This window comes from Scyliorhinus torazame, chromosome 10, assembly GCF_047496885.1.
Source record: "Scyliorhinus torazame isolate Kashiwa2021f chromosome 10, sScyTor2.1, whole genome shotgun sequence".
Lineage (NCBI taxonomy): Eukaryota > Metazoa > Chordata > Chondrichthyes > Carcharhiniformes > Scyliorhinidae > Scyliorhinus > Scyliorhinus torazame.
The window spans coordinates 26,380,811-26,406,922 of NC_092716.1; the positions used below are offsets into that span (position 1 = coordinate 26,380,811).

A 26,112-nucleotide genomic window follows, 5' to 3' on the forward strand; every position below is an offset into this window, starting at 1 on the left:
TGTAGTGACTATGAGAAAGACGTTTGTAGATAATACAAAGACATTTGTAGATAATACAAAATTTGGCCTTGTGGATGATGTTGAGGAAGAGAGCTGCAGACTGTCGGAAGATATCAATGAACGTGTTAGGTGGGGAGAAAAGTGGCAAATGGAATTTAAAATGGAGAAGTGTGATGTAATGTATTTGGGAGGACGTGCACGGCAAAAGAATATGCCACAAGTGGTCAGATTCTGAGACATGTATAGGAACAAAGGGATCTTTTAATGTTGGGACATGGCTCCGTAAAAGTACAGTAAGAAGTCTTACACCACCAGACTAAAGTCCAACAGGTTACAGTCCTTCACCTGATGTAGGGGCCGCGCTCTGAAAGCCAGTGATTCAAAACAAACCTGTTGGACTTTAGTGCGGTAAGACTTCTTACTGGGCCCACCCCAGTCCACATCATCTCTAAAGGTAGGATGAGAGGTAAGATCAACAAAGTATATGGAACACTTTTATTCACTGGCTGAGATCTGGAGTATGAGAGAAGGGAGGTTTTGCTAGAATTGTATAAAAACCAGCCAGACCACATCTAATGTGCTAAATGCAGTTTTGATCCTCGCATTAGAGCAGTGTTTTTCAAAGTAGGGGTCGTATCCCGTGGGTGGGTCGCGGGTGTTGAAAAACGGGTTGCCAAAAATTAGGCCAAAGATGACCTGATCTTTCTTTCTGTTTTCTCTCTGGCTAAAGTTTTCCTGCCCTAATATGATTCTATTCAAAAAGTGTGCATTCATAAGGTTAAATTTAATACCTACCCTATAGACAAATACAATGTTTCATTATGAAACCTAATATTTGGGACGGCTGTGAGATCAACACTTGTGTGGCGTTACATATAGGTCTAGTTCTGTTCTGTTTATAGCGTGCAATTTGTAGAAGGCGGTATTACAATGAAGACCTCTCAGACAATGAGGTAGCCAGCATGAAGTATTTTGATGTGGAGGAAAAGGTTAGTACTACCTCATACAATTCAAGTTATGTGCACTTTATGAAAGGGAAAGGTATGTGTATTTTTAAATGTAGAGTGAATCCCATTTAGATTGAGCCTGTCGGAGCAATACTGCAGCTGGCCTGGTCAGTGGACTCCGCTCAAGTCTCAAATTTACAGCCACGAAGGCAGGCTATGGCTTCAGAATTTGACGAGCATTGCTATTATCTCACAATCGAACTCATTGGGCGGGATTCTCCGCTACCCGGTGGGGCGGGGGGTTCCGGCGTAATGGAGTGGCAGGACCTTGGAGACCTTGAGCGAGTGCCGTTCAGTGCTGGTCTCCACAAACGGGGACCAGATGGAACGGCACTCCTGGGAGTCTCCCAGTGAACCGGAGATCCCAAGGTGCATGCCCTTGGGGCAGGGTGGTACCCTGGCACTACCAGGCTGGCACTCTGACAGTGCCACCTGGGTGTCAGCTTGGCATTTCAGCTGGCAGGGGCACTCTCGGGGTACCAGGTTGGCACTGCCATGGTGCCGAGGTGGCATTTTTCACATGGCAAGGTTTAGAGTAGATGTACGAGGCAAGTTTTTTACGCAGAGGGTAGTGGGTGCCTGTAACTCGTTACCGGAGGAGGTGGTGGAAGCAGGGACGATAGTGACATTTAAGGGGCATCTTGACAAATACATGAATAGGATGGGAATAGAGGGATACGGACCCAGGAAGTGTAGAAGATTGTAGTTTAGTCGGGCAGCATGGTCGGCACGGGCTTGGAGGGCCGAAGGGCCTGTTCCCGGGCTGTACATTTCTTTGTCCTTTGTTGTTCTTGAACCACTCCGACGTCGGGCTACCCGAAAGGTGTGGAGAAGGGGCCAAGCCCTCACTTGAGGGGCTAGGCCCGTGCCAGAGTGGTTTCCGCTCCTAGGCTGGCGGGAAAGGCCTTTGGCGCCACGCCAGCCGGCGCCGAAAGGTCTTCGTTGGGCGACGCATGCGCGGGAGCGTCAGCGGCCGCTCACGGCATCCCCGCGCATGCGCAGGGGAGGGCGTCTCTTCCGCCTCCGCCATAGTGAAGACCATGGCGAATGCGGAAGAAAAAAAGTGCCCCCACGGCACAGGCCCGCCCGCGGATCGGTGGGCCCCGATCGCGGGCCAGGCCACCGTGGGGGCACCCCCCGGGGCCAGATCGCCCCGTGCCCCCCCAGGACCCTGGAGCCTGCCCGTGCCGCCTTGTCCCGCCGGTTAAGTAGGTGGTTTAATCCAAGCCGGCTGGCGAGGGTTGACAGCGGCGGGACTTCGGCCCATCGCGGGCTGGAGAATCGCCGGGGATGGGCCCGTCGACCGGCGCAATTCCCGCCGACCCGCGCGACGCAATTCCCGCCCCCGCTGAATCCCTGGTGGCGGAGAATTTGGGACACGGCAGGGGCGGGATTCACGCCAGCGCCCGGCGATTCTTGACCCGGTGGGGGGGTCGGAGAATCGCGCCCATTATTTCTCCCCTTGCGCATTGAAAAACTTTGCTGTTGAATCAATTTCAAAATGAGATGACGCTGAAAAACGTGGATGGCTGATGCACTGTAAATGAGTGTATCGTCTGATCTTAGACATTTATTTTGAATTGATATGTTGACGAGAGGAATAAGATTTACCGTATTTCTTTATTGCTGAATTCACGTTGATACAGTGATCCCAGATCAAGGAATGTGTTCAGGTAGGTGGGATGGTACATGACGTGTCAAATCCTCAGAGCGATTAAGCAGTCTTTTGGTACTTTGGGGCCCGTAGTTAAAATACGTCTTTGAGTTGGAAATGTCCGATTGGACAAAACCAGCGATGTCAGTGTCGGGGATGTGAAACTGTTTGCTTGTGAGTTAAATTTTCAAAATACAACGTGGACTTATTTTGTTGCCATGCAACATCTTGGCTTTTAAGTATGCAGAACTGAATGCAATTTACCGTCATAAGTGAGGAAGATCAATTATAATAATTTGGATGTGAGGACTTAAAATAAGTGAATGTGGTGTGAGTCGTGAGGGACAGCCATTTGGTAAAAGTGGGTCGCCAGGAAAAAAGTTTGAAAGACTCTGCATTAGAGGAACGATGTGGTCATCTTAGAGCGAAAATGGAAGAGATTTACAAGGATGTTGCCAGGAATGGAGAATCCAAGCAATGGGGAAAGACTGGATAGATTGGGTTTGTGATCTTTTGGAACTGAGGAGGTTGAGGGGAGAGTTAATTGGGGTATACAAAATTCTGAGAGTGGATAGAAAGACCTATTTTCATTAGCAGAAAGTTCAATAACTAGGAACAAGGATTTAATGTAACTTGCGGAAGGATTAGTGGGGGGTTGAGGAGAAGTTCTTTCTTCCAGAGATTTGTGGGGTTCTGGAAGTCAGAGCCTGAGAGGATGGTAGAGACAGAAACCCTCAGTTGTTTTTAAAAAAACACTTGAATAAGCAACTGAGGTGCCATAATCTGAAGGATTATGGACCAAGATTTGGAACAAGGGATTAAACTAGACTGCTTTTTTTCCCCGGCATACTCATTATGGGCCAAATGGGCTCCTCCTGTGTTATAAAGCTTTCAATGTTTCTATATCACTGGCTTCCAGAGCAAACAGCCATATTCAAAATGGTCACCCACCTCAAAATATTCAGGTAGCTGCCGATCTATGTTGAAGTAAAATTCTTGAGCTTTGTTTGCAGGTTGAATCTGATAAGTCTTCAATTTCGTCATTAATCTGTTCACTCTTGATTCAGCTGTTATCATATACTGGAAGCGAGTTCAACACGGTTAAACATTAAGTAATAACTGTTGCAGACTAAATCCTTTCACACAATGATCTTTTATAATAATTAAGGTTCAAAATATTTCATCGATATTTGTTTTGTTCTATGCTATTAGACACATTGCTGGCCGGTGCATGTTAAGCAGGTCCCAACTGAGCTGCTATTGATAAATTTAAATAGAAGGTGCATCTCCAATATGGCTTAACATATACCAAGCTATTTTGATGCATTTTGAAAAACACTGCAAGAAAATCTTTATTGTATTAAATTTCAAAGCCTGTGCAGTTTCTCAAATGAATCTTACCACTTTTTCTTTTACACACATTAGCTAATAGTTCCTCTGCCATGAACACTCTCCTAATACAGCAAACAATAAACCAGTCAATTTTTCCAAATTATAAACATTGTAGACTTGGTGGTCAGGTAGATGCTGCGACGACGCAGCTACATGAAGGGTCATGGGTGGGTAGCAAGAAAGTTCTGCCCAGAGCGCGGCTGACATATAGGAGCTGCTCAGGGTATTTATGAACTATTATTGTTCTACGTCCTTGGTCGCCAGTCATTGGAACCCAGCACTTCTACAAACATCATATGGTCAAAGTAAATTCAGTCACCTTATCTTCACAGGCAACCCTTAAGCCACAATTTGTCAGGACAGAAAATTGGTTCAATTTGAAGGATTTAATTTGCTTAACAGTGGTACATTTTAGCCCTCAGATATCACCTTTTTCCGACAGGTAGGAGGATGGTTCCTCTCTATGCAGATCATAGCACTGAAAGGACATCTATTGAATCCCACCCAGCCTGCTTTTCCTGTCACATTTTGGGTGACAGGGATATGAGTATATTTGTGACACATGTGGTGGGTGAGCTTGGAACATGTGACAATGGCGGAGATTTTCCTCAACTCATGTCTGGGTCTCTGTAGTCCAATTAATAGAGACTGTTAGCTAGCTACAGCCATTATCTTAGTATCATCTGACGGCCAGGGTGGTGGAAGATGAGCTAAGTGGACCTTGCTCTTCTTCATCAAACAACTCCAATGATCTTTGAAACACTGAACATAGATGGTGAATATTGCAATAAGTTATTTTTCATTCCAGAACTTTGAACATGAAATGGGGTGAAATGGTGATTTATGATAGTAGCATTGAGTACGAATAATAACACGCTCATATCAAATTGCCTTGTCCTTTATTTTAAATTGAAGAACGAGGATTAGAGGCTCCATTAAAATAGTTGGCAAAGAGTCTCATGCAGATGCATTAAGTATTTGTGCATGAATTACTCTGGCTATCATCGCTATCTTCTTATTGTGCTATGGATCAGCTAAAGAAGTTGAGGAAATTCATTTTTCAATGCTTTTGAGGACAATTACATGCTTATTTCACTGCAGGGAATTTTTCTAACAGTGCAAACGTTTTGTCTGACAAAGCCATTTGGATTAAATTGCACAGCTGCTGAAGTACACAGATATGTTCTGAATTTACATTATTCCTGCATCCAAGTTACACTCAGAAGATTAAGCTGACAGCGTCCTGTCATTTCAGTAAGTGAGGAATTATAAAAAGTGACTCAGGGCTTCCCAGAAACCTTTAACCCAGTGAATCTGTGGAATTTCCTGCCCAGTGAAACTGTTGAGACTACCTTATTAAATGTTTTTAAGGCAAAAGTAGATAGATTTTTGAACAGTAAAGGAATAAAAGGTTATGGTGAGCGGAGGGTAAGTGGAGCCGAGTCCACAGAAAGATCAGCCATGACCTTACTGAATGGCGGAGCAGGCTCGAGGGGCCAGGTGGCCTACTCCTGCTCCTAGTTCACACTGACGCCAACATTTCATTTTACTCTCCTGCTTCCTCTTCCCAGCAGGCAGTTTCTGGACCTCCAATTGCTCTGTCCGCACCACAAATCCAGGCTCAGACTTCAATCAAGTTGTGGCTTTTCTCCATGAGGGCGCCATTTTGTGCACATCAGAGGACAGCAGCCCACCAAGTACGACCTTACCGATGTGTGTTCAGGGTATACTGACCCTACAAGGGCCTCTCCGAGCAAGTGTGGATCTCCAAGAATATCACTGGGCATCTCTGCCAGTGTCATCCTGAAGATGTACAGGCTCTCCCCACTGTCTCAACTGCTCTGTTTGTGATAGCAGCCCTTAGCTTATCACTAAACGCCAACAAACTGGTCATTATGATGTTGCTGCCTTTGGTGTCTTGCTGTGCACAAATTGGCCACTGAATTTCCTACATTACAACAGTGACCACTGTGATGAAAATATCATTATTTCAATATTTCTGAGGATATTCAGTTGGCCTTTGGAAATGGTGTGTGTGCGCGATAGAGAGAGAGAGAAGAGAGGGAGAGCGTGAGAAAGAGAGATAGAGACTGTCTACACAGGCATTTGACGTGAATAGCGCCAAGTTATTTCAACACGAGTAGAAATTTGCATTAGGAGGTAGGCAAAGATTTGGATATTTAACTGTTACACTTTAAAGGGAGGTAAGAAGAGGTTTTCACCTTAAGGAAAGGTACACCTGGGAAAGATTATTAAGTTTTTTATTTAACCCAACAGTGGAGGCAGGAGAGGGCATGAAAGACTTTTATATTTTGAAGACAGTTAAGTTCAAAGAGATGTTGTGAACGATGGCTTTAAAGATGAAAGAGAAAAAACATATTTAAGTAAAGGTTGGGAGCTGCGTTGAGGGAAGTGGCCATGTAAAATGTTGGATTGTGCTCGGTGCCGACCATCTCCAAGACAATAGTCTGGAGTGTGATGGAATACTTTACACTTGCTTGGGTGAGTGCAACTCCAATGGCACCCAGGAAGCTTGACACCATCCAGGACAAAGAAGCCCGCTTGATTGGCACTCCATCCATCACCTTAAACATTCGGTCCCCCGCCCCCCTTCCAATGACACACAATGGCAGCAGTGTGTTCCATTAACAGGATGCACTGCAGCAAGTCAGCAATGCTCCTTCAACATCGCCTTCTATACTCACGGCCTCTACCATCTAGAAGGTCAAGGGCAGCCGATGCATGTTCCACTCCAAGCGATACACCATCCTGACTTGAAACTATATGCTTGCTCCTTCACTATTATTTGATGAAACTCCTGGAAAATGATTGTACCTGGACCATATGGACTACAGCGGTTCAAGAAGCCAGCTTACTACCAACCTCTCAGGGGCAATCAGGCGTGGGAAGTAAATGCTGGCCTAGCCAGCGATACCCACATCCTGACAACAATTTTTTAAAAAATAAGCTTGAACTACCTTGGGAAGAAGGGGACGAAAGGATGGAAATCTGTGTGAATGCAGTTAGGGTTACCAGGGCAATATTGTAGATGTTGGGTCACTCATCTAGACCCAGCAATTAATGCTTACTTCCATCTGAGGGGCCGGTATGGTGGCTTGTCCGCCTGAGGGTCACATCCTTCTGATGCTTGGGAGAAGGATTACAACTTTGCATGCTCAATTAGTAGCCATGCTTGGCCAGGGAGGAAAGGCAAACCACTGAGTGTGCTTTACCTTGCTAGATCCGGTGAGATCATTGATTTTTTTTCCTGTCTTCATCTACTTTCCTGGGATTGAGGGATTTGGCCAAGTGCCAATGCCACCGACCTAAAGGCAGCATGGTTGACTACTCTGACTTGGAGGGACATTGTTACAATAACATTTTGTCTCTTCTTCTCCGCCGCAACTAAAAGGGCATGGAGATCCTCCTTTGAAAGTTCAGTTTTCTTCACCCACCTTGATCCTTGCTTGCCCAGTGGGGCCAGATGCCACCTATATTGCCACCTTCACCATATAAATCATACAATAATACAGTGCAAAAGAGGCCCTTCAGCCCATCAAGCCTCTCCCGACAAAAATACCCTACTCTAAGCTACACTAACCCCACTTCCCAGCACTTGGCCCATAGACTTGAATATTAGGGCAGCACGGTAGCATTGTGGATAGCACAATTGCTTCACAGCTCCAGGGTCCCAGGTTCGATTCCAGCTTGGGTCACTGTCTGTGCGGAGTCTGCACATCCTCCCCGTGTGTGCGTGGGTTTCCTCCGGGTGCTCCGGTTTCCTCCCACAGTCCAAAGATGTGCAGGTTAGGTGGATTGGCCATGATAAATTGTCCATAGTGTCCAAAATTGCCCTTAGTGTTGGGTGGGGTTACTGGGTTATGGGGATAGGGTGGAGGTGTTGACCTTGGGTAGGGTGTTCTTTCCAAGAGCCAGTGCAGACTTGATGGGCCGAATGGCCTCCTTCTGCACTGTAAATTCTATGATTATATCATTTCAAGTATTCATCCAAGTACTTTTTAAAAATTGCGAATTTTCTTGCCTCAACTACCCTCCCAGGGGCTTTTCACAGTAACTTCATTTGAAGCCTACTTGTGACAATAAGCGATTTTCATTTCATTTCATTTCAGGCAGTGCATTCCAGATTCCCACCATGCTCTATCTGAATGTTGTTTTCCACAAATCCCCTCCACATCCCTCTGTGGGATTCTCCATTGGCAGGATCCTCTGTTTTGGCGGCAGCGCATCCATGTCCGCAGGTTTCCCGAAGGCGTGGGATGGCCACAATGGCCGGCTACCGGAACCGAGGATGCCACTGTTGGCATTGGGCGTGCCACGCTGGAAAACGGGGCTGGCAGGACGGAGAATGCATGCCATGCACCTTAAAATTACCACTTCTTGTTATTGACCCTTCCATTAAGGGGAACAGCTGTTTTCTATCCACCCTGTCCATGCCCCTCAAAATCTTCTACACCTCCATTAGGTCTCCTCTCAGCCTTCTCTGCTCCAAAGAAAACAAGCCGAGCTTATTCAGCCTCTCTTCAGAGCTCAAATGCTCCATCCCAGACAACACCCTTGTGAATCTTCTTTGCAACCTCGCCAGTGCAATCATACCCCTCCTACAGTGAGGTGACCAGAATTGCACACAGTACTCCAACTGTGTGGCATTGCTGTCAACATAGAGGAAAGATTTGTGTTACAGATGCCAGAGAGAGATTTCAGTCGAACTGGGAGACAATAGGCTCACCGAGTTTGCGCTCAGGTTTCCTGGGCATTTAGCTGCTTACAGCTGTTGTATATATTGATAACACCAATATTTACACAAGTTTATTATTAACCTATCTACGACATCTGCATGAAGCACCCTCTGCTGATGAACAGGATAACATTTTCGCACAATAATAGCAGCAGTGTTAACTGACAATGAAGAAATTCAGGGTCAGCATCGTATAGTACATTATCGCAACATTGAGTGTCCAAATAAATTCAAAATAATTCTGCTAACCAGACACTCAGACCTCACCGTCAACCCCTAATAGTAAATATTTCCAATGAAGTCCCCATTCTTCAATGCTGAATGCTAAACATTCCCAGAATATACCCAGTGCTAAAAACTGTTGCCTATTTGAATAAAATCTCATGCTTCCATATTCCTGGCTCACCCCACAACTCCCAGTCCCCACAACATGAATACAATATAAAACATTTTGACCACTCCCTCCTTGAAATTTAATAATAATCTTTAATAGTGTCACATGTAGGCTTACATTAACACGGCAATGAAGTTACTGTGAAAATCTCTGAGTCGCCACACTCCGGCGCCTGTTCGGGTACACGGAGGGAGAATTCAGAATGTTCAATTCACCTAAGAAGCAAGTCTTTCGGGACTTGTGGGAGGAAACCGGAGCACCCGGAGGAAACCCATGCCGACACGGGGAGAACGTGCAGACACCGCACAGTGAGCCAAGCCGGAAATCGAGCCCTGGTCTCTGTCGCTGTGAAGCAACGGTGCTAACCACTGTGCTAATTTAGAAACAATCTTAGCTGTTCCCACCTGACTGATAATTAATTTAAGAGAGGAAATTCCCTCAAGAGAGAGTTGGACCTGCTTTATGCGGAGCTGAGATCACCTCATCCAATAGATAGATATCCTCGCATATATACCAGGGTCGGATGAGCTCATGGACTAGTTTTGATTGTCTAGCAGGGTTGGACTTATTTTGCCAATAGCCTTGCTCTGTATCTTGATTCTCCCAGGAGATGGCGTGGCTCAGGTTGTTTATATTGAGATCTATAGGATACTGGTACACACCTAAGCCCACAAGCTCGGTGGACAACTGGGCCTTTGCCAGTCCATCATGTTTGTATGTTCATATGTAATTTATTAATGATTACCACCTCTATCTCTTGAATACACTTTGCAGCAAACATATTAGATGTATATGTTTTATTCCATTAATACATTTTACCCCATTTCATTTCTGGGTCATCTGTGTAATTAACACATTTTCAGAATTATATATTTTATTTCTTTTTACCACACTAATGAGTTTCCATTTCAATTTCAATACATACATAATTGTAAACTGGGATTAAATGCAATTTCCTATTGCGTGACCACTCTTTACCTATCATTAACATTTTTTTTTACAAATTTAGAACACCCAATTCATTTTTTCCAATTAAGGGGCAATTTAGCGTGTTCAATCCACCTACCCTGCACATCATTAGGTTGTGGGGGCGAAACCCACGCAAACACAGGGAGAATGTGCAAACTCCACACACCTATCATTTAAATGATAGCATTCGAGTAAAATTCATCCCATGAAATGACCATTGCTTTTATTTGATTCTTAATAGATTTTTGAGACGGGATTCCGGCGGGAGGGAGTGGCGTGAACCACTCCGGCGTTGGGCCGCCCCAAAGGTGCAGATTTCTCCGCACCTTTAGGGGCCAAGCCCTCACCTTGAGGGGCTAGCCCCGCACCGGAGTGGTTGGCGCGCCGCCGACTGGCGGGAAAGACCTTTGGCGCCACCTCAGCCAGAGCCGAAGTGACCTCGCCGGTCGGCGGAAGGCCACGCATGCGCGGGTGCGTCGGTGGCTGCTGACGTCATCCCCGTGCATGCGCGGGGGGGGGGTCACTTCCGCATCGGCCATCGCGGAAGCAATGGCCAAGGCGGAAGGAAAAGAGTGCCCCCACGGCACAGGCCCGCCCGCGGATCGGTGGGCCCCGATCGTGGGCCAGGCCACCGTGGGGGCACCCCCTGGGGCCAGGTCGCCCCGCGCCCCCCCCCCCCCCAGGACCCCGGAGCCCGCCTGCGCCGCCTGTCCCGCCAGGAAGGGAGGTGGTTTGATTCACGCCGGCGGGATTGGCATGACAGCAGCGGGACTTCGGCCCATCGCGGGCCGGAGAATCGCCGGGGGGGGCCTGCCGACCAGCGCGGGCGGCGCGATTCCCGCCCCCGTCAAATTGTCGATGCCGGAGAATTCAGCGACCGGCGGGGGCGGGATTCACGCCACCCCCCCCCCCCCCTGGTGATTCTCCGACCTGGCGGGGGGGTCAGAGAATCCCGCCCATGGTTCTATTCCTACGAATTCCCATCAGCAATGCGCGTGGAAAGCCACCAGTAGAATCTTTGTGTTTACATAATTCGTGCTATCTATGGAAAAGTCCTGTGCAAACATCCTGTGGGAGTGCCACAGCTTAAATGTTGCACTTAACTACAACATTTCCCTGTAACACCAGTAGACGGCACACAAATAAAAGTTGCATGATCAATCTCCTGGTTTACCCGTCATATCTACTTTACCCACTAGAAGGTGCTATAGGGACAGCTGATCCCCAGTCATGGCTTGTTCTTCAATCCACCAGAGTGTAGAACTTCGAATCATTTTCTTGGTAGTGAGAAATTTTACATTCCTGCCTGCCAGAAGTTTTCCCTTTTCCCCCGACAGTAATATTAGCTTTAAAGTATAAAGTTAAATCAGCTTTGACCCCAAAAAAGCTGTCCTTTTCACTCTTTCGTATTTTTTATTTGGTGTTGTCTCTGCCTGCTCATTACCTCTGACACATTGGTTGTGTCAGGTCCTGGTCCCTGGTGTGGCCAACCTAAGTCAATATCTGGTACCCTCCCTCCTGACTGACCCTCGGCACCAGCTGTTACCAGCTCCATATCGTCATGGACTGCTGCTTCCAGTCAGGCATCGCCCGAATGTTGGTTTGTCGAAGTTTCACCTCCAAATCAATCTCTGTGTGAAAGGTACCCCCACTCCCTCCACCCCACGTGTTCATGCTTTCCCATCATCCCGCATCATTCAATTTTTCACTGAAAATATGCGTTATGCCAGATTAGCTGAGCGTCCTTTATTTTCAGCTGAAGTAACAGGGTCTTCACTAATTGAGAGGAATTTCTTCAGAGAATTCCTTCCCTCCAGTCCAAAATGACGGGTGTGTAGGTGGGAGATATGGCCAATCCTCTATAAGGCTTCCCGATAAATAATGCAAAAGCTTGTGATAACAGCTGGAAATACTTTAAATATCAGGACATTTGCCAAATATGCAGCTGGCAGCAGAATTCACCTCCTTATTCCTACTTTAAATACTTATTCCTTACCTTCTTTTTTCGGGAATGCCTGTGCCTCATCTTTTTTTCCGCTCCCTCCTACTCCCAGTAACCCGCCCAAGCACCTTTTTCTTCTACCATCCTACAATAATCATGCCACTGGTTACATAGATCCTGAGCCGCTATCCTGCATCCACCTCCAGAGAATAATATCCTTCCACCCAGGGTATCTCATCCATTGTGTCTATCGTTTTCCCGTCTCTCTCCTATCACCTCCCACCCGTGGCTGATTTCTTCCCCAACTCAAGGGGTGGGATTTTCCAGCACCAACCCCCACCCCCGGTCATGGCATGTTTCCCAGTGGCGAAAGCGGCCTGACATTGGCTGCCGGCAGGATCTTGCCGGTAGGGAACCCGCCACCGGCGGTGGGACTGGGAAATCCCGCTGGCGGGAAGGGCTGGAAAATCCCACCCAGTATCTCGCAGCCACCACCACAAAACATTCTCCTTCCTGCCACATATTGCACACCATCGATCAGCTGCGAGGAGAAGCGAGGGACTGGGTAGTTGAGGAAGAAAGATGCAGCAGTGGAAAACAAGGGAAAAAGGAAACAGGGAAAAAGGAAAAGAAAGGGAGATCAGCCCAGAGACAAAGAGAACCTGAAGAGGATCAGACAATGAGAAATGCTGCAATGTGAAGACAAGTGAGATGTTTCCTTGTGTCCGAAACTATGGGCGGGATTTACAGGGCACCCTGCCGTGTGCTTTTCGGTGTGGGAGGGGTGGGGAGTGGCCTGCCAGCAGTCCCGCCGTTGTCAAAGGGATTTCCCGTTGACGGTACCCCTCGAAACCCGTGCACTGCCAATGTGAACTCCCGGTAAATCCCGCCCCATGGCACAGGAGAGCCAATGGGAAATGTAGGAATTGCTTCACGGGAAAGAGAATGATCCATCTAATTTGCCTTCTATAATCCTGGTCATCTCATGACACCATGAGACACAACAAATTAGATTGTTGGACATGTTGGAGAGTTGAGAGTTAATGATGAACTACGATATACAGAAATAAACAGTTGTAAGCGAGAATAGTCGATGGGCCATGAACCATTAGGCTGTCTGGACGAAACATGACACATGGAATATGAACAAATTGCCTCCTCCAGATAATTAGCTACCAACTGAATCATAAGGATTACTGGCTAGAACGAACGAGCATTGACCAAGCAGTGATCAGAGGTGATCACTGAACAACTATTGTCTATAATGTAGACGCTTTGAAATGAGCAGTGTTATCATAAACCAGGAATTACCTCAAAACACCAGAAGAGTTGACAGTCCAAATGTCTATCTGTACTTAAAATGCCAGCTTGCAGTCAGCAGGCAGTGTTTTGAATAGGGATGAAGTTGAAGGGTGAAGTCAGATAGTAGGATCAAGAGAAACAAATATTCCGTTTTGTATTGTATGGACTGGTCATGTGTGCTATCTGAATAAAGTCTGTTCCATATATCCATGTCTCGTGCTTACTTCAAATGTGTCACACTGTGAACCGTAGGAAGGAGGAGGTTGGCACAGCAATTGGAGGAGAATTTTGCAGCCTCCCATTCCCATTGGGCATAGTTTTGGATGGGAGTGGGGACACAGATAAAATATGATAGTAGTGCCACCCACCCAAGATCTGTTCTCCGTAATGCAGGAGGATGGGTAAGGCGCACTCTTGGTCGGCCTCTCTTAGGCCTCTTGAGGCTCTTAACTGACCCGTTAAGGAGCAATTAAGCATCTCAATCTGCCTCCACTGGCATAAAACACTGGGTATGGAAGACGAGCGAGAGTTGGAAGGCCGGTTTTCCACCCTAGTTGCAGTAAGGGCAGGGGGATTTCCGGGTGCCACCAACCCCCAAAAGCATACCCTCCCTGTGCCTTCTGTGGCCTCTTGCCCCACCCCACCTCTCGCAGGGCACCCAATGTCTCTCTATCCAAAATATCTCGGACTTGCCTTGGCCAATGTCCCCTTCAATCTTGGGCCTTCTCGTAGTCCCAACAGCACCCACTACTGGTACTGCAGGGACTGCAGGAACTGCCGTCAAAACAGATTGGCTGGCAGCTGTAAAGGACGGATCTTCTTCCACTGGAAGTCCAATCCTCAGCTTGCTAAGGCTGCTCGCAGCATATTGTCGCCGTAGGGCAGCCTGTTATAAAGTTGGTTAGTCTGCAAGCAACTTTACTTCCTAGGGGATGGGAGGGTTTGAGAAGTACTTGCCCACCCACCCTGAATAACCTAGCCCTGAGTTAACAACAGACTCAGAAGTAACACGAGGAATATCCCAGCGGTGGAGAGCTTTGGGAACCATGGGCTGGATTCTCAATCAGGAACCCAATACCGGGATCAGGGTTCGATTCCAGCCTCGGGTGACTGTCCGTGTGGAGTTTGCACTTTCTCCTTGTGTCTGGGCGGGTTTCCTTCGGGTGCCCCGGTTTCCTCCCACAGTTCAAAGATGTGCAGGTTCGGTGGATTGGCCATGATAAATTGCCCCTTAGTGTCCTAAAGGTTAGCTGGGGTTACCGGGTTACCAGGATTGGGCAGGGGAGTGGGCCTGGATAACATGCTCTTTCAGAGGGTCGGTGCAGACTTGATGGGCTGAATGGCCTCCTTCTGCACTGTCGGGATTCTATGATTTCCTGCTCCTGACCCAGCGTTTCTCCAATGTCAGTGACGGGATGTGATTTTCAAACGAAAAATCCCAATAAGTGCCAATCAGAGGTTGAGGAACAACTTAGTAATGGTAGGGCAATTTTAAAAGGCAAGTAAAAGTCCTGACTGAGCTTCTCATTGGCTGAAGGTTTGAAACAGAAGGGAGCTCAGAGGGCCAGGGCTATTCTGGACAGGCGTCCCTGGGAGACCCCATGCTTTCCTGCTGTCCTCCTCGAGAGGCTTTGACCAATGCTGCCTCCAAGTGGAAGGGGCTCTCTGCGCCATTCGGAGGACATTCTCCAACCCAGAGGGTATGGACAGGACTGGTCTCGGAGGGCAGCAGCCTTTGAGTCACAAGGAGAGCATGGGCGCATTGCAAAAAGTGCTTCAAGAACTGATAAGGGTCGAAAAGGTGAATGATAAGTGACACCTGGGTGACAGGCAGCTAGCTCCACATAAAACAGCTTACACATCAGCTGAGCAGACTGAGTGATCGTTGTTCTCCTCAACAGCAAGTGAGCAGCTTCATCACTGACACATCAGCAATCCACATGGAATGCAATTGAGCAGGGTGCAGCAGTGAGCAATGCAATATATGTGCTTGCCATGTTGGATTGTTTGACCTATAATCTGGATAGATTATTTAGAAAATATCTGAAATCTTTAAGACAGAGATAGATAGGTTCTTGATTAATAAGGGTATCAGGGGTTATGGGGAGAAGGCAGAAGAATGGGGATGAGAAAATATCAGCCATGATTGAATGGCGGAGCAGACTCGATGGGCCGAGAGGCCAAATTCTACCCCTATGTCTTGTGGCGTTATCTTCCACCATTGAGGCATGAAGGTTTACATAAATAAAAACAGAAATACTGGACAATCACAGCAGATCTGGCAGCATTTGTGGAGAGAATACAAAGCTAATGTTTCGAGTCTGGGTGATTCTTGGTCAAAGCTGGAGCGAACTGGAAATAGGGTCAGATTTAGACTGTCGTGTGGGGGTGTGGAGTGGTGGGGCTGGAAATTTACAAAGATGCCGTGCACAGAAAGACAAAAGGAATGTTAATGGCGGTGATTGAGGCTACGAAGGGAGCTGAAAGCGTCACATAAAGAGATTAGAATGTGTGAATGGCAGAACAAAGGTGAGGGGTGTGCCAAAGGATCAGGGAACAGATGGCCCACGTGGGGTCGAGGGAGGGGGAACAATGGTGAGGGGGAAACAGGTAAATAGAAGAAATTAAAATAAGTTGATAGAAATAGAAACGGGGCAAAGGTGGAGGAGTCTGAAATTGTTGAACTCAATGTTAAGTCCGGAAGGCTGTAATGTGCCGAATCGGAAGATGAGGTGCTGCTCCTCCAGTTTGCGCTGGGCTTCACTGGAGCATGGCAGCAGGCTAAGGATGGACATGTGGGCGTGAGAGCAGGACGATGAGTTGAAATGGCAGCGGCAGGAAGGTCTGGGTCCTGTTTGCGGATGGACCAAAGGTGTTCTGCAAAGCGGTCACCCAGTCTGTGTTTAGTCTCTCCAATGTAGAGTAGACCACATTGGGAGCAGTGAATACAATAGACCAGATTGAAGGAGGTGCACGTGAAGCGCTGCCTCACCCCCTTTCACCCTTCCCCGCTAAAGGTAGGGGGGGGGGGGTGGAGCAGTAGGAATGGATAGAGGGGACCACTGCACCGCAACCCCCTCACCCCCAATACAGTATCAATCTCATCCTATTTCCAGTTCTCTTTAGCTCTGACGAAGAGTCATCCAGTCTCGAAACGTTAGCTCCGTTCCCTCGCCACAGATGCTGTCAGACGTGCTGAGATCTTCCAGCATTATTCGATTTTTGCTTCAGGTTCCAGCATCCGCAGTAATTTGTTTTGATCGAGATAGTTGAGTTCATTTGCTTTACAGGAAAAACAGCAACAGCAATCTGAATTCAAAACGGTTACAAAAACTATCTCTGGTGATATTATAAAAAATAGACAAGACTGTGATCATACAAGAAACGTTACCTGTAGGTACTGAGCTGCATTGATGATTCTCTTCCAGAAGGGTGAATCTCCATGAATCAAAACAACATCGTTTAATGATAATTCATTCACCACCTGGTCAACAAAACAATTCATTATTTCATTATCAATTCATACTTACATCTATAAATTGTTGCAGATTTATTTGTTGAAATGTTTGCTTTCAAAAAGCAAACACACATGATATATTGGCACTGCCATGATGCACAACTCCGCGATCAGCAGATTTTACATACATTTCCTGGTCCATTGGGTGCATTTACACTCTTATGACTGCATTTTCTGGAAGAGGCATGGGCACAGTGTATTACCCCACCCCCCCCATGCAAAAAATGGAAATAAAGTTTGGACCTCCCCTTGAATGCTGGTTCTGAGTGTGTCAGCTACCTATCAGATAAGTGGGTGACTGCATCATGTAAAGAATTCAGGGAAGAAACAATTGCAGTGCGTAACTTATATGTATCTTGTGCAAGCTATCACATGCTTCAGGGTGTGTTGGTTACCTTGATATGTTGCAAGCTTCAGGTAGCAATGTCCAATCTGATATAGTGGGTCAGACTCCCCGCCACATTCCACATTGAGTGTGGTATAAATTTGGGGCACGTAATTAAGCATAAAGTGGGAATATAATTTACTTCTGTACTCACTCCTTCAGAGCTATGGGATAAAATGATGGTATTTAAATAAAAGTTAACGTGGATTATAACAATATTCAAATTTACTCCAGCCTCTTAACTGCTTTGTTCACTTCATATCATTTCTGGTAATTGGTAGTTTGTGACTTGTTTGTGGGGCCTTGCTGTCCACAAATTGTTTGCTGTACATTACAACAGTGACTATCTTAAAAGTATTTAATTGGCCATGCAACATTTTTGCCATCCATATGATTGCGAAAGGCAGTTTATAAATATAATTGTTTTCTTTTATTTCTTTAGTCGCAGCAATTTTCTGCGTTTGCGCCGAAGGAGCTCATAGAGCTGATCACACTGCACTTGGGATGTCCTGAGGAAGTGCTGTGACATGTCATGCCTGTTCTTCTGGAAGACATGTGACAAAGTTCAACATACATGTCTACCAGTTCAAAGTTGTGGGGTCTTTAGTATGAGTGTGGAACTTGCAGAAGGGTAGCAAGCAAGGGTATTTGTGACAGGAATTCCACCTGATGTAGTGGGAGGGGATAAACAGCAATTCATAGGATTTCCCAGGGATTATCGTTTCTATTTTACATCAATGAGTATACAGCTTAATCAGTAGAATATGTCACAAGAGGTGTATGATCAAATTGTACAGTACTGTGGGAAACAGCAACACCAACTTATACTTTGTAGCATCTTGAATGCGGTAGAACATAAAACCCTTCACCGGAGCATTATCAAACAAAACATGACACTGAGCCACGTAAGACAATATTGGGGCTGATGACAAAAAGCCTAGTCAAAGAGGTAGTTTAAGGTGTGCCTTAAAGGAGGAGAGAGAAAAAGATTGAGAGGCAGAGTGATGTACAGAGGGAATTTCAGAGCTGAGGGCATTGGCACAGCAGCAGGCACAACTGTAGCGATTAGAATTAGGGATACTCAAGAGGTCAGCATTGGGGGAGTGCAGATCACATCCAAGGGTTGTGAGTGGGAGGAGATTGGAAAGATTGGGAGGAATGATGGGGGTATATGAAAATGAGGATGAGAGTTCTAAAATTGAACCGTTGCTTAACTCGGAGCCAATGTGTATCGACGCTGTGGTAAGCTAGCAAGGCCTAGATTTAGGCCCGATTACAATTGGATATTTTAATTTAAAGAATTGGACACTTTAAAACAAGCCACAGTCGCTCCAGCACAGCCTCATGGGAATTCGGACTAGCCACGTTCTAATACACTTAGAGGTCAGACAGGCTGTCAAGACATGTCCGGACCTGCCCTGTCAATCAGCCACTCAGCGATAATCGATCCAATTAAAATATACCGGCCTATTGTTACGAACCCAGGCCGGACCAGACTCTCAGCCGCCTAGAGTTCCTGCCGTCACCTTTTTTGGCAAGGGATACGTGTAAACACGGCCAGGGGAAATGGACACATGGAGTGGGCCCAGGTGACCTGTCAATAGGGCATCAATCGGATCATTAGATACCTTTTCGATATGCCATTGGCAAAAGGCCACTAGGAAGTAGGAAAAGGGCGCAAAGCCAAAAGGGGTGAATACAGACATTCCGACCCCTCAGGAGCAAAAACGCGGCATGCGAGGTAACCTTAACCACATCGGAGATGTGAAGACCTGACCAGACCAAACCTTAGGTAGGTAGGAACGAAGGGAGGGAGGGAGGGAGGAAGGAGGAAGGAAAGAAGGAAGGAAGTGAGGGAGGGAGGGAGAGAGGGAGGGAGAGGCCAGAGAAATTCCAGCGATCAGATCCATAGCCCTACCATGCCATCTTTGCGGGTAGTATACACTGTTCATGGGTGCCTCTAGTATTTTGTGGGTAATATAAGGGTTAATTGTGTTAATACATATTGTTGAATTTTCAAACTTGTGTTTGTGATTTGTTTCCACGTAAATAAAGGCACCCTAGGTAAAATTTTGAATAAGTAAAGTGGTTGAAAGTACCTGAGGTTATACAAGTCCAACAGTGTGCCGCGGGATAATGAGTGAACACGCCTTGGTAGAGATAGGAGGTGGGCAGCAAGGATCAAAATAACCCCAGGTTTACTGAGGTGGAATGTGAGAAGCCAGCAGAGGTGTGTTGGCATTACTACATCTAAGCCTATCAAAGGCATGAATGAGACTCTCCGCAGCAAAGCTAAGGCAAGGTCAGCGTCGGATGAAGTCATCCTTCGCAATGGGGTGGATATGTGCTGGCAGTGTAAAATTCTGGTCACCAAGGTTCAAGCAAGACATTTAAAAGTCTGGAGACAGTTCAGAGAAGTGGCACAGAGTTGACTCATGTATTAGGGTTCTTAAAAATCTGGACAATCTTGGGCTTTTCATCTATTTAGGCAAATGCAACACTCAAAATTACACAAACCAAGGTCCCAGAACGAGACGATGATTCATTGAGTTGATTCTTGTGATATTTATTTTGGAAAGAATATTGGCCAAGGCAGGTGGAAAGTCCCTCTTCCAATAGTGGCATGGACATTATAGGTGTATTCCATAACCTGGAACTCCTCCGACCAGCCTGAAAATTGAGGCAGCGTGGGAAACGGTTTAGTGGTTAGCACAATTGCTTCACAGCTCCAGGGTCCCAGGTTCGATACCCAGCTTGGGTCACTGTCTGTGCAGAGTCTGTACATTCTCCCTGTGTGTGCGTGGGTTTCCTCCGGGTGCTCCGGTTTCCTTCCACAGTCCAAAGATGTGCACGTTAGGTGGATTGGCCATGCTAAATTGTCCTTAGTGTCCAAAATTGCCCTTAGGGTTGGGTGGGTAACTGGGTTATGGGGATAGGGAGGAGGTGTGGGTTTGGGTAGGGTGCTCTTTCCAAGAGCCGGTGCAGACTCGATGGGCCGAATGGCCTCCTTCTGCACTGTAAATTCTATGAAACGGCCCTGAAGTTGTCAATAATTGGCCACTTAAGGGTCTCAATTGGGGAAGGTGGGCAGGCCAGCCCACCCGAGTGTAAAATTGCACAGTGGTCAAGGCAGGCGAGCGTGAGAAGCCCATACAAAGAATTATACACTCACCCTACCGCCTCCAAACTCACCGGTGGGGAATGAGTAAAATTCTGCCCAATGCATTTTACAGAGTAAGCTTTTTGTACTGCACAAATAAAAGTCAAGAATGTACCCTTCCTAGCAGTTCAAATTCACTCATACTCTTCTGCGTAATGAAGTTATTCTGCTCCATGTTGGAACTCATGCCCTGGAAGAAAAATAAATGAATCAAATGTTCAATTTTGAAAAATATCGAGACAATTTTCTTTTAAACTTAAGTCAACTCCAATCCCCCGATACTGAAATCAGAATGGAATGTTTGTAATAATTTCAACCTGTAAACAGTAAACCTTTCAGCCATTACGTAACTGACCATCAAAGGGTCACACACCACATATAGAACTCTTATTCCGAAAAGCATTCCACCAATATCAGACATCTTTCAATTATATTGCTAGTCACGGAACAAGCAATTACTTAATTGCATAGTTATTAACATTCTTTGCGAGGAATGGAATCCTCCAGACATTAAGACCTTTACCGAGAATAATTGGTCCTGGGACAAATCACATGTCAAAAATACTTTCATGATATCGAGCTTGCTGTATATGACAGTCTATTCTAATGTTGTTAAACGGGTCAGGAAATACAATAGCTCAGAAATAGTCTGTTGCCAAAGATTGACTGGGACTTTTCCTTCACTTGGTTAGTTTACCAGCATGATTGGACTATGGTTTTCCTGTTGCATAGCTAATCAGTGAGATAATTGAGTCTAATTTTAGTTCTCTGCAAAAAACTATTTGTTATTGGTGAGATTGAAATCTTGCAGTTAGCTCAGGGATCCATCTGCAGCATTCATTCCACTCCGAATTGACATTATTGCTTTTCAAGAAGGCTAAATGCTTCGTGGCCAGTACAATTCTGGCTTTCCTATGTGTTTGTAGGTTGCATTTTGGAGGCTATGCTTCTCCGTTAAGTCTGAACAGCCATCTTTGAAGCCTGAAGTAAATTTGCAAAATTGCTGCATTAGAGCAACAAATATTTTGTACATTTTCTTGCATTATTTTGAGAGAGGACAAAGACTTGTACTTTTACAATATATTTAAAGCCTTTGTTAACAAATAGACAAGCCATCTTACCTTAAGTTCCTTAGAAGGAGAAAGCAAGACGTATTTACAGGGCACCAATCATGACCAGTGCATATCTTATGTGCTTTACAGCCTATTAAATAGTGGAGTCACTGTTGTTATGTTGGAAATGTAACAGCCAATTTGCACACCGCAAGCTCCCACAATCAGGAATGTGATAATGACCAGAATTGTTTTTTAGTTCTGTTGATTGAGGGTGAATACTGGCCGTGACACCGGGCCCTTACTCTTCTTTGAGATAGAGTCGTGGATCTTTTGCATCCACATGAGAGATCAGCCAGGTGAAGCCTAAGTCTGATCTGAAAGCTAACCTGTGAGATTCTTCATCGACGGGATCCTCCACTTCGCCAACTGCGCCCCCACGTCCCCGGCTTTCCCGATGTGGGATGGCCACAATGGGAAACCCCATTGGTCGGCTGCCGGAATGGAGGATCCCGCTGCCAATGGGGGGGGGGGGGGGCACATCATGCCGGAAAACAGGGCTGGCGGGTCAGAGAATCCCGCCCAATACCTTTAGCACTGCAGCCCTCCCCTCAGCACCACACTGGAGATTGTGACTCAGAGTGGGATCTTACGGTGTGGGCGAAGACAATGAAGATTTAAATGGCTTGCTGCATCTGCTATGGGGAACCCACCACAGTGGGCACAGAAAGTCCCAGCCTCAGTTCCTAATCTATATACAATTTGGGCATGGATCAGCGGGACATGATAAACCATCAGCTGGAATATCACGTTTGTACTCCTATTTTGTGTCCATATAAGTCACTAATATGCATGATCAGGTCTAGGTAATTTGTTTTTTATCCACCTGCCAACCACAGATGCTGAGTGATTGGAATATGTCTCTCTGCAGGCTATATACCCGTTGTTCTATTTGTCAGGGAAATAGAACAACAGGTATATAGCCTGCAGAGAGCCATATTCCAATCATTCAGCATCTGTGGTTGGTAGGTGGACAGAAATCAAATTGCCTGAGAGGTGGAAATACGGCCAGATACTAGCTGAATCCCAACATAACTTCTTTCAATTTTTAATTAATATAGTCATGCTATCATGCTACATTTGATTTCAAATCCGGATAGCTCTCTGTTGAGGAACAACTTGGGCTAGATTTTATGGGGAACAGTGATCCTTGCCCTCCAATCTGATGAGTCAGTGGTGAACCCGCCCAAGGGAAGAACGGCTACCCAGCTGTCACCTAATTGCCAATTGACCATTAATGGGCTGGAGGCAGGATTTCTGTCCCTCAGGGATAGGGAGTTCCTCCTCAGAGCTGCTAGTGAATCAGATGGCCACATCTCTGTAGTCCCAGCAGCGCCAAGCAGGAGCAGTGGTCACTACTGGGACTGCAGGCAGTCTTATCACGAGACAAATGGGGCAGCATGGTGGCGCCGAGGTTAGCACTGCTGCCTCATGGCGCTGAGGACCGGATTCGATTGCGACCCTGGGTCACTGTTGGTGTGAAGTTTGCACATTCTCCATGAGTCTTAATCCCACAACCCAAAGATGTGCAGGGTAGGTGGATTAGCCGCGCTAAATTTATTTTTTATTATAAATTTAGAGTACCCAATTCATTTTTTACAATTAAGGGGCAATTTAGAGTGGCCGATCCACAAAGCCTGCACATCTTTTGGGTTGTGGGAGCGAAACCCACGCAAACGCGGGGAGAATGTGCAAACTCCACACGGACAGTGACCCAGAGCCGGGATTGAACCTGGGACCTTGGTGCCGTGAGGCAGCAGGGCTAACCCACTGCGCCACCGTGCTGCCCTTAGCCACACTAAATTACCGCTTAATTGGAAAAAAAAATGAATTGAGTACTCTAAATTCTTTTTTTGAAAAAGCACTGGAGCCAGACGCCAAGGTGGATGGAGAGATTCGCCAGGGTCAGACTGGCAGGCCCCTGCGAGAGGGACGAGAGGTGTGTGTCTCCGATGGGAACAGGGGACCCGAAAAGGAGCTTACCCACCCCCTCCACCCCACCCTTCCTTAACCAACACCAGCCCATGCAGCTGCTAGGGCTTCCCATTTGGCATGGACCTCCCCCGCTGCGGGTAAATTAGCGAAAGGCCGTCAGGTGGCCTACACTTTCACCATCACCTGTAAAATTTCATACAGTTCGGAGGTGGGTCAATAGGAAGCGGGAGGGCCAACCACGGGATTTAATGAGTCGCCCCACTTTCAAACCCACTGGCGGGGGAGGGTAAAATCCAGCACAAGGTCTGATCCATATTGGAGGTTATCCACCAATGTTTTTCGTATGAATGTTTTTGTTGTTGCAGAGCCACAGCTGGTTTAAGCATTTGAAAAAAGTAATGTGACGCACCAAACTATTTGATTTTCTTGGGTCCGAAATATGAAGACATCACGATCTGGATGAATTCCAATCCCTGACCCTGTTCCTCAGCAGGGTCCCTTTGGCAACACTACTTAAAAACTCATCAAACTTTCCCGGATTCCAAGGCGACCTCTGGAACCGAGAGTTTGAAATTGCGCCCTCTTGGACAAGGCTCCACAGCCATTTGAAAATTTGGCTCCCGATATCTGATGGAAAATTCAGTACTTGTCCCAATTTAAGGAGAATTATCCTGCCTTTCCCTTACTAACAGCTGTTAGGCCTTCCCTCACAAATGGTCAGAGACTGGGAAATCCTGTTCTTTGTATATTTAACAGATAAAATGGAAGAATTAAGAGCAACTCTATTTTGTCACATTTGCATTGTCCGGAATTCCTTGAGAAAAGTTGCAATTTTGAACCTACTTAGCAGTTCTCTCCAAGTCGTGGTGTTCCCTGCACTTCACTTACCTTTCTGCAGTAAAAGATACTGTAGCTAGAGAAGCCAGATCATGTTACACAATCAACATGGATACTCATTACAGATTTTATTTACAATTCCGTTTTAACATTACACCACGCTGAGAAGGAACAACGCTCTTCTGACTTGTGACTTCTGCTAGATGCTTCATCAAAGTCTGAGTAATAAAGCTCATTATCTAGGACGCACAGTTAGAAATGTATAATTTGCTTTCATTTGCTTATAAATGCATTTATAAAAATTTGGATTTGGAATCCCAGAGGCCAGGGAAGGGAAAGGGCTGGATGTGGGATGGAATGGGATTTCTGCTGTTACCCAGTCTCCCACCTCACCAGCTGTCATCTTGTGTTGTTGCAAATGGAATGTGCTGTCAACCGTTGTTTAGGCTCCATATTGGATTATGAAAAGGGTCCGCCCCAAATTCATAGGGTGCGAGCTTCCGGACCCGCTGTTGTCAACGGGGTTTCCCACTGTTCGGACCCTCCACCCTCCAGAGAACCCGCGGCAGGGGGTTGCCATCGGCGAGACCGGAAAATCCCACCAGCTGGAATGGCCAGAAAATCCCGCCTATAATCTGTCCACTGTCAGCGCCTCACAAAACCGTGTTCTCTGCATCGTCTAAATACAGGCATTCAGATTCCATTTGCTTTCCAACCCAGCCACAGCAAAGATACGTAGCGAACACTTGTACTTAAAATTATTTTTAAAAGCTTACCATTAGATTCATAAACAAATGGGAACAGCAGATCCCCAGGTACTTGTAATTATAGGGTGAAAAGCAAGGGTTGCCTCCAGCTTTCATTGACAGTTCCTACTTAAATGAAATTGGTGAAATATTAAACATTATTCAAGTACAAACAAAATAACTGCCTTCAAATATCTGCATGAATTTCAGGGTTTGACTCCTTGCACTGACATTCCCAGCCTCCTGCTCCCAGTCCCTTTGAAAGGTGATCCTTGTGGGTTTCCTGACTCCCCATAGAAACATGATGACCATGTTTCGGTCCAGCTCCATCAATAAGGCCTCTGCGGCCATTTCTGTGAAGCTAGGAGCCCTTTCTCTCTTGTCTGATGCTCCATTTGTGTAACTCCTGCCTGAAGCCAGAACAGCCAGTGGCAGCTCCCTTCCACAGACTAAGAGGAACAGCCTGGGCGGGATTCTCTGATCCTGAGGCTAAACTGCATCGTGTTTCTCGACGGCGTCAACATGGCCTCAGGAGCAGTGATTCTGACACTTGCAGGGTGCCAGCACGGCACTGGAGCGACCCACGTTGCTCCAGCTGCCGATCACCGGTGCCAGATGGGTGCCGCGGGTCTGCGCATGCGCAGTGGGACCGGCGCCAATGCGTGCATGCGCGGTGGCTCCCTTCTCCGCGCCGGCCCCGACGCAACATGGCGTAGGGGCCGGAGCGGAACAAAAGAGGCCCCCAGCCCGAGAGGCCGGCACGCCAATCGGTAGGCCCCAATCGCGGGCCAGACCACAGAGGAGGCCCCCCCCCCGGGGTCGGACCCACCTTCCCCCCACCAGGCCACCCCCAGATGGATCCACGCCGAGGTGCCGCCAGGTAAGAGCAGGTGTGAATGGCGCCGGTGGGACTCAGCGTTTTTTGCGTGGCCGCCAATGGCGCCGATTCTCCACTCTCCAGAAAATCGGCGGACCGGCATCGGGGCGGCATGGCGTGATTCGTG

At 46.8% G+C, this 26,112-nt stretch overlaps 1 protein-coding gene across 3 annotated transcripts in view; it reads right to left on the reverse strand.

Moving 5' to 3' along the window:
• The window catches only part of LOC140430417 (rifampicin phosphotransferase-like), a 210,051-nt gene that overhangs the window by 45,101 nt on the left and 138,838 nt on the right, over nucleotides 1-26,112 (reverse strand). For all 3 annotated transcript variants that reach the window (XR_011949419.1, XM_072517887.1, XM_072517885.1), the window contains exons 22-25: nucleotides 25,139-25,234; nucleotides 20,594-20,668; nucleotides 16,808-16,900; nucleotides 3,613-3,741 (exon numbers count right to left, since the gene is read on the reverse strand). Coding sequence is in view for 2 of the 3 variants with exons in the window: in XM_072517887.1 (XP_072373988.1) it covers nucleotides 3,613-3,741; nucleotides 16,808-16,900; nucleotides 20,594-20,668; nucleotides 25,139-25,234 (393 nt within the window). In the remaining variant the exon portion in view is untranslated. The remainder of the gene's footprint in view (nucleotides 1-3,612; nucleotides 3,742-16,807; nucleotides 16,901-20,593; nucleotides 20,669-25,138; nucleotides 25,235-26,112) is intronic.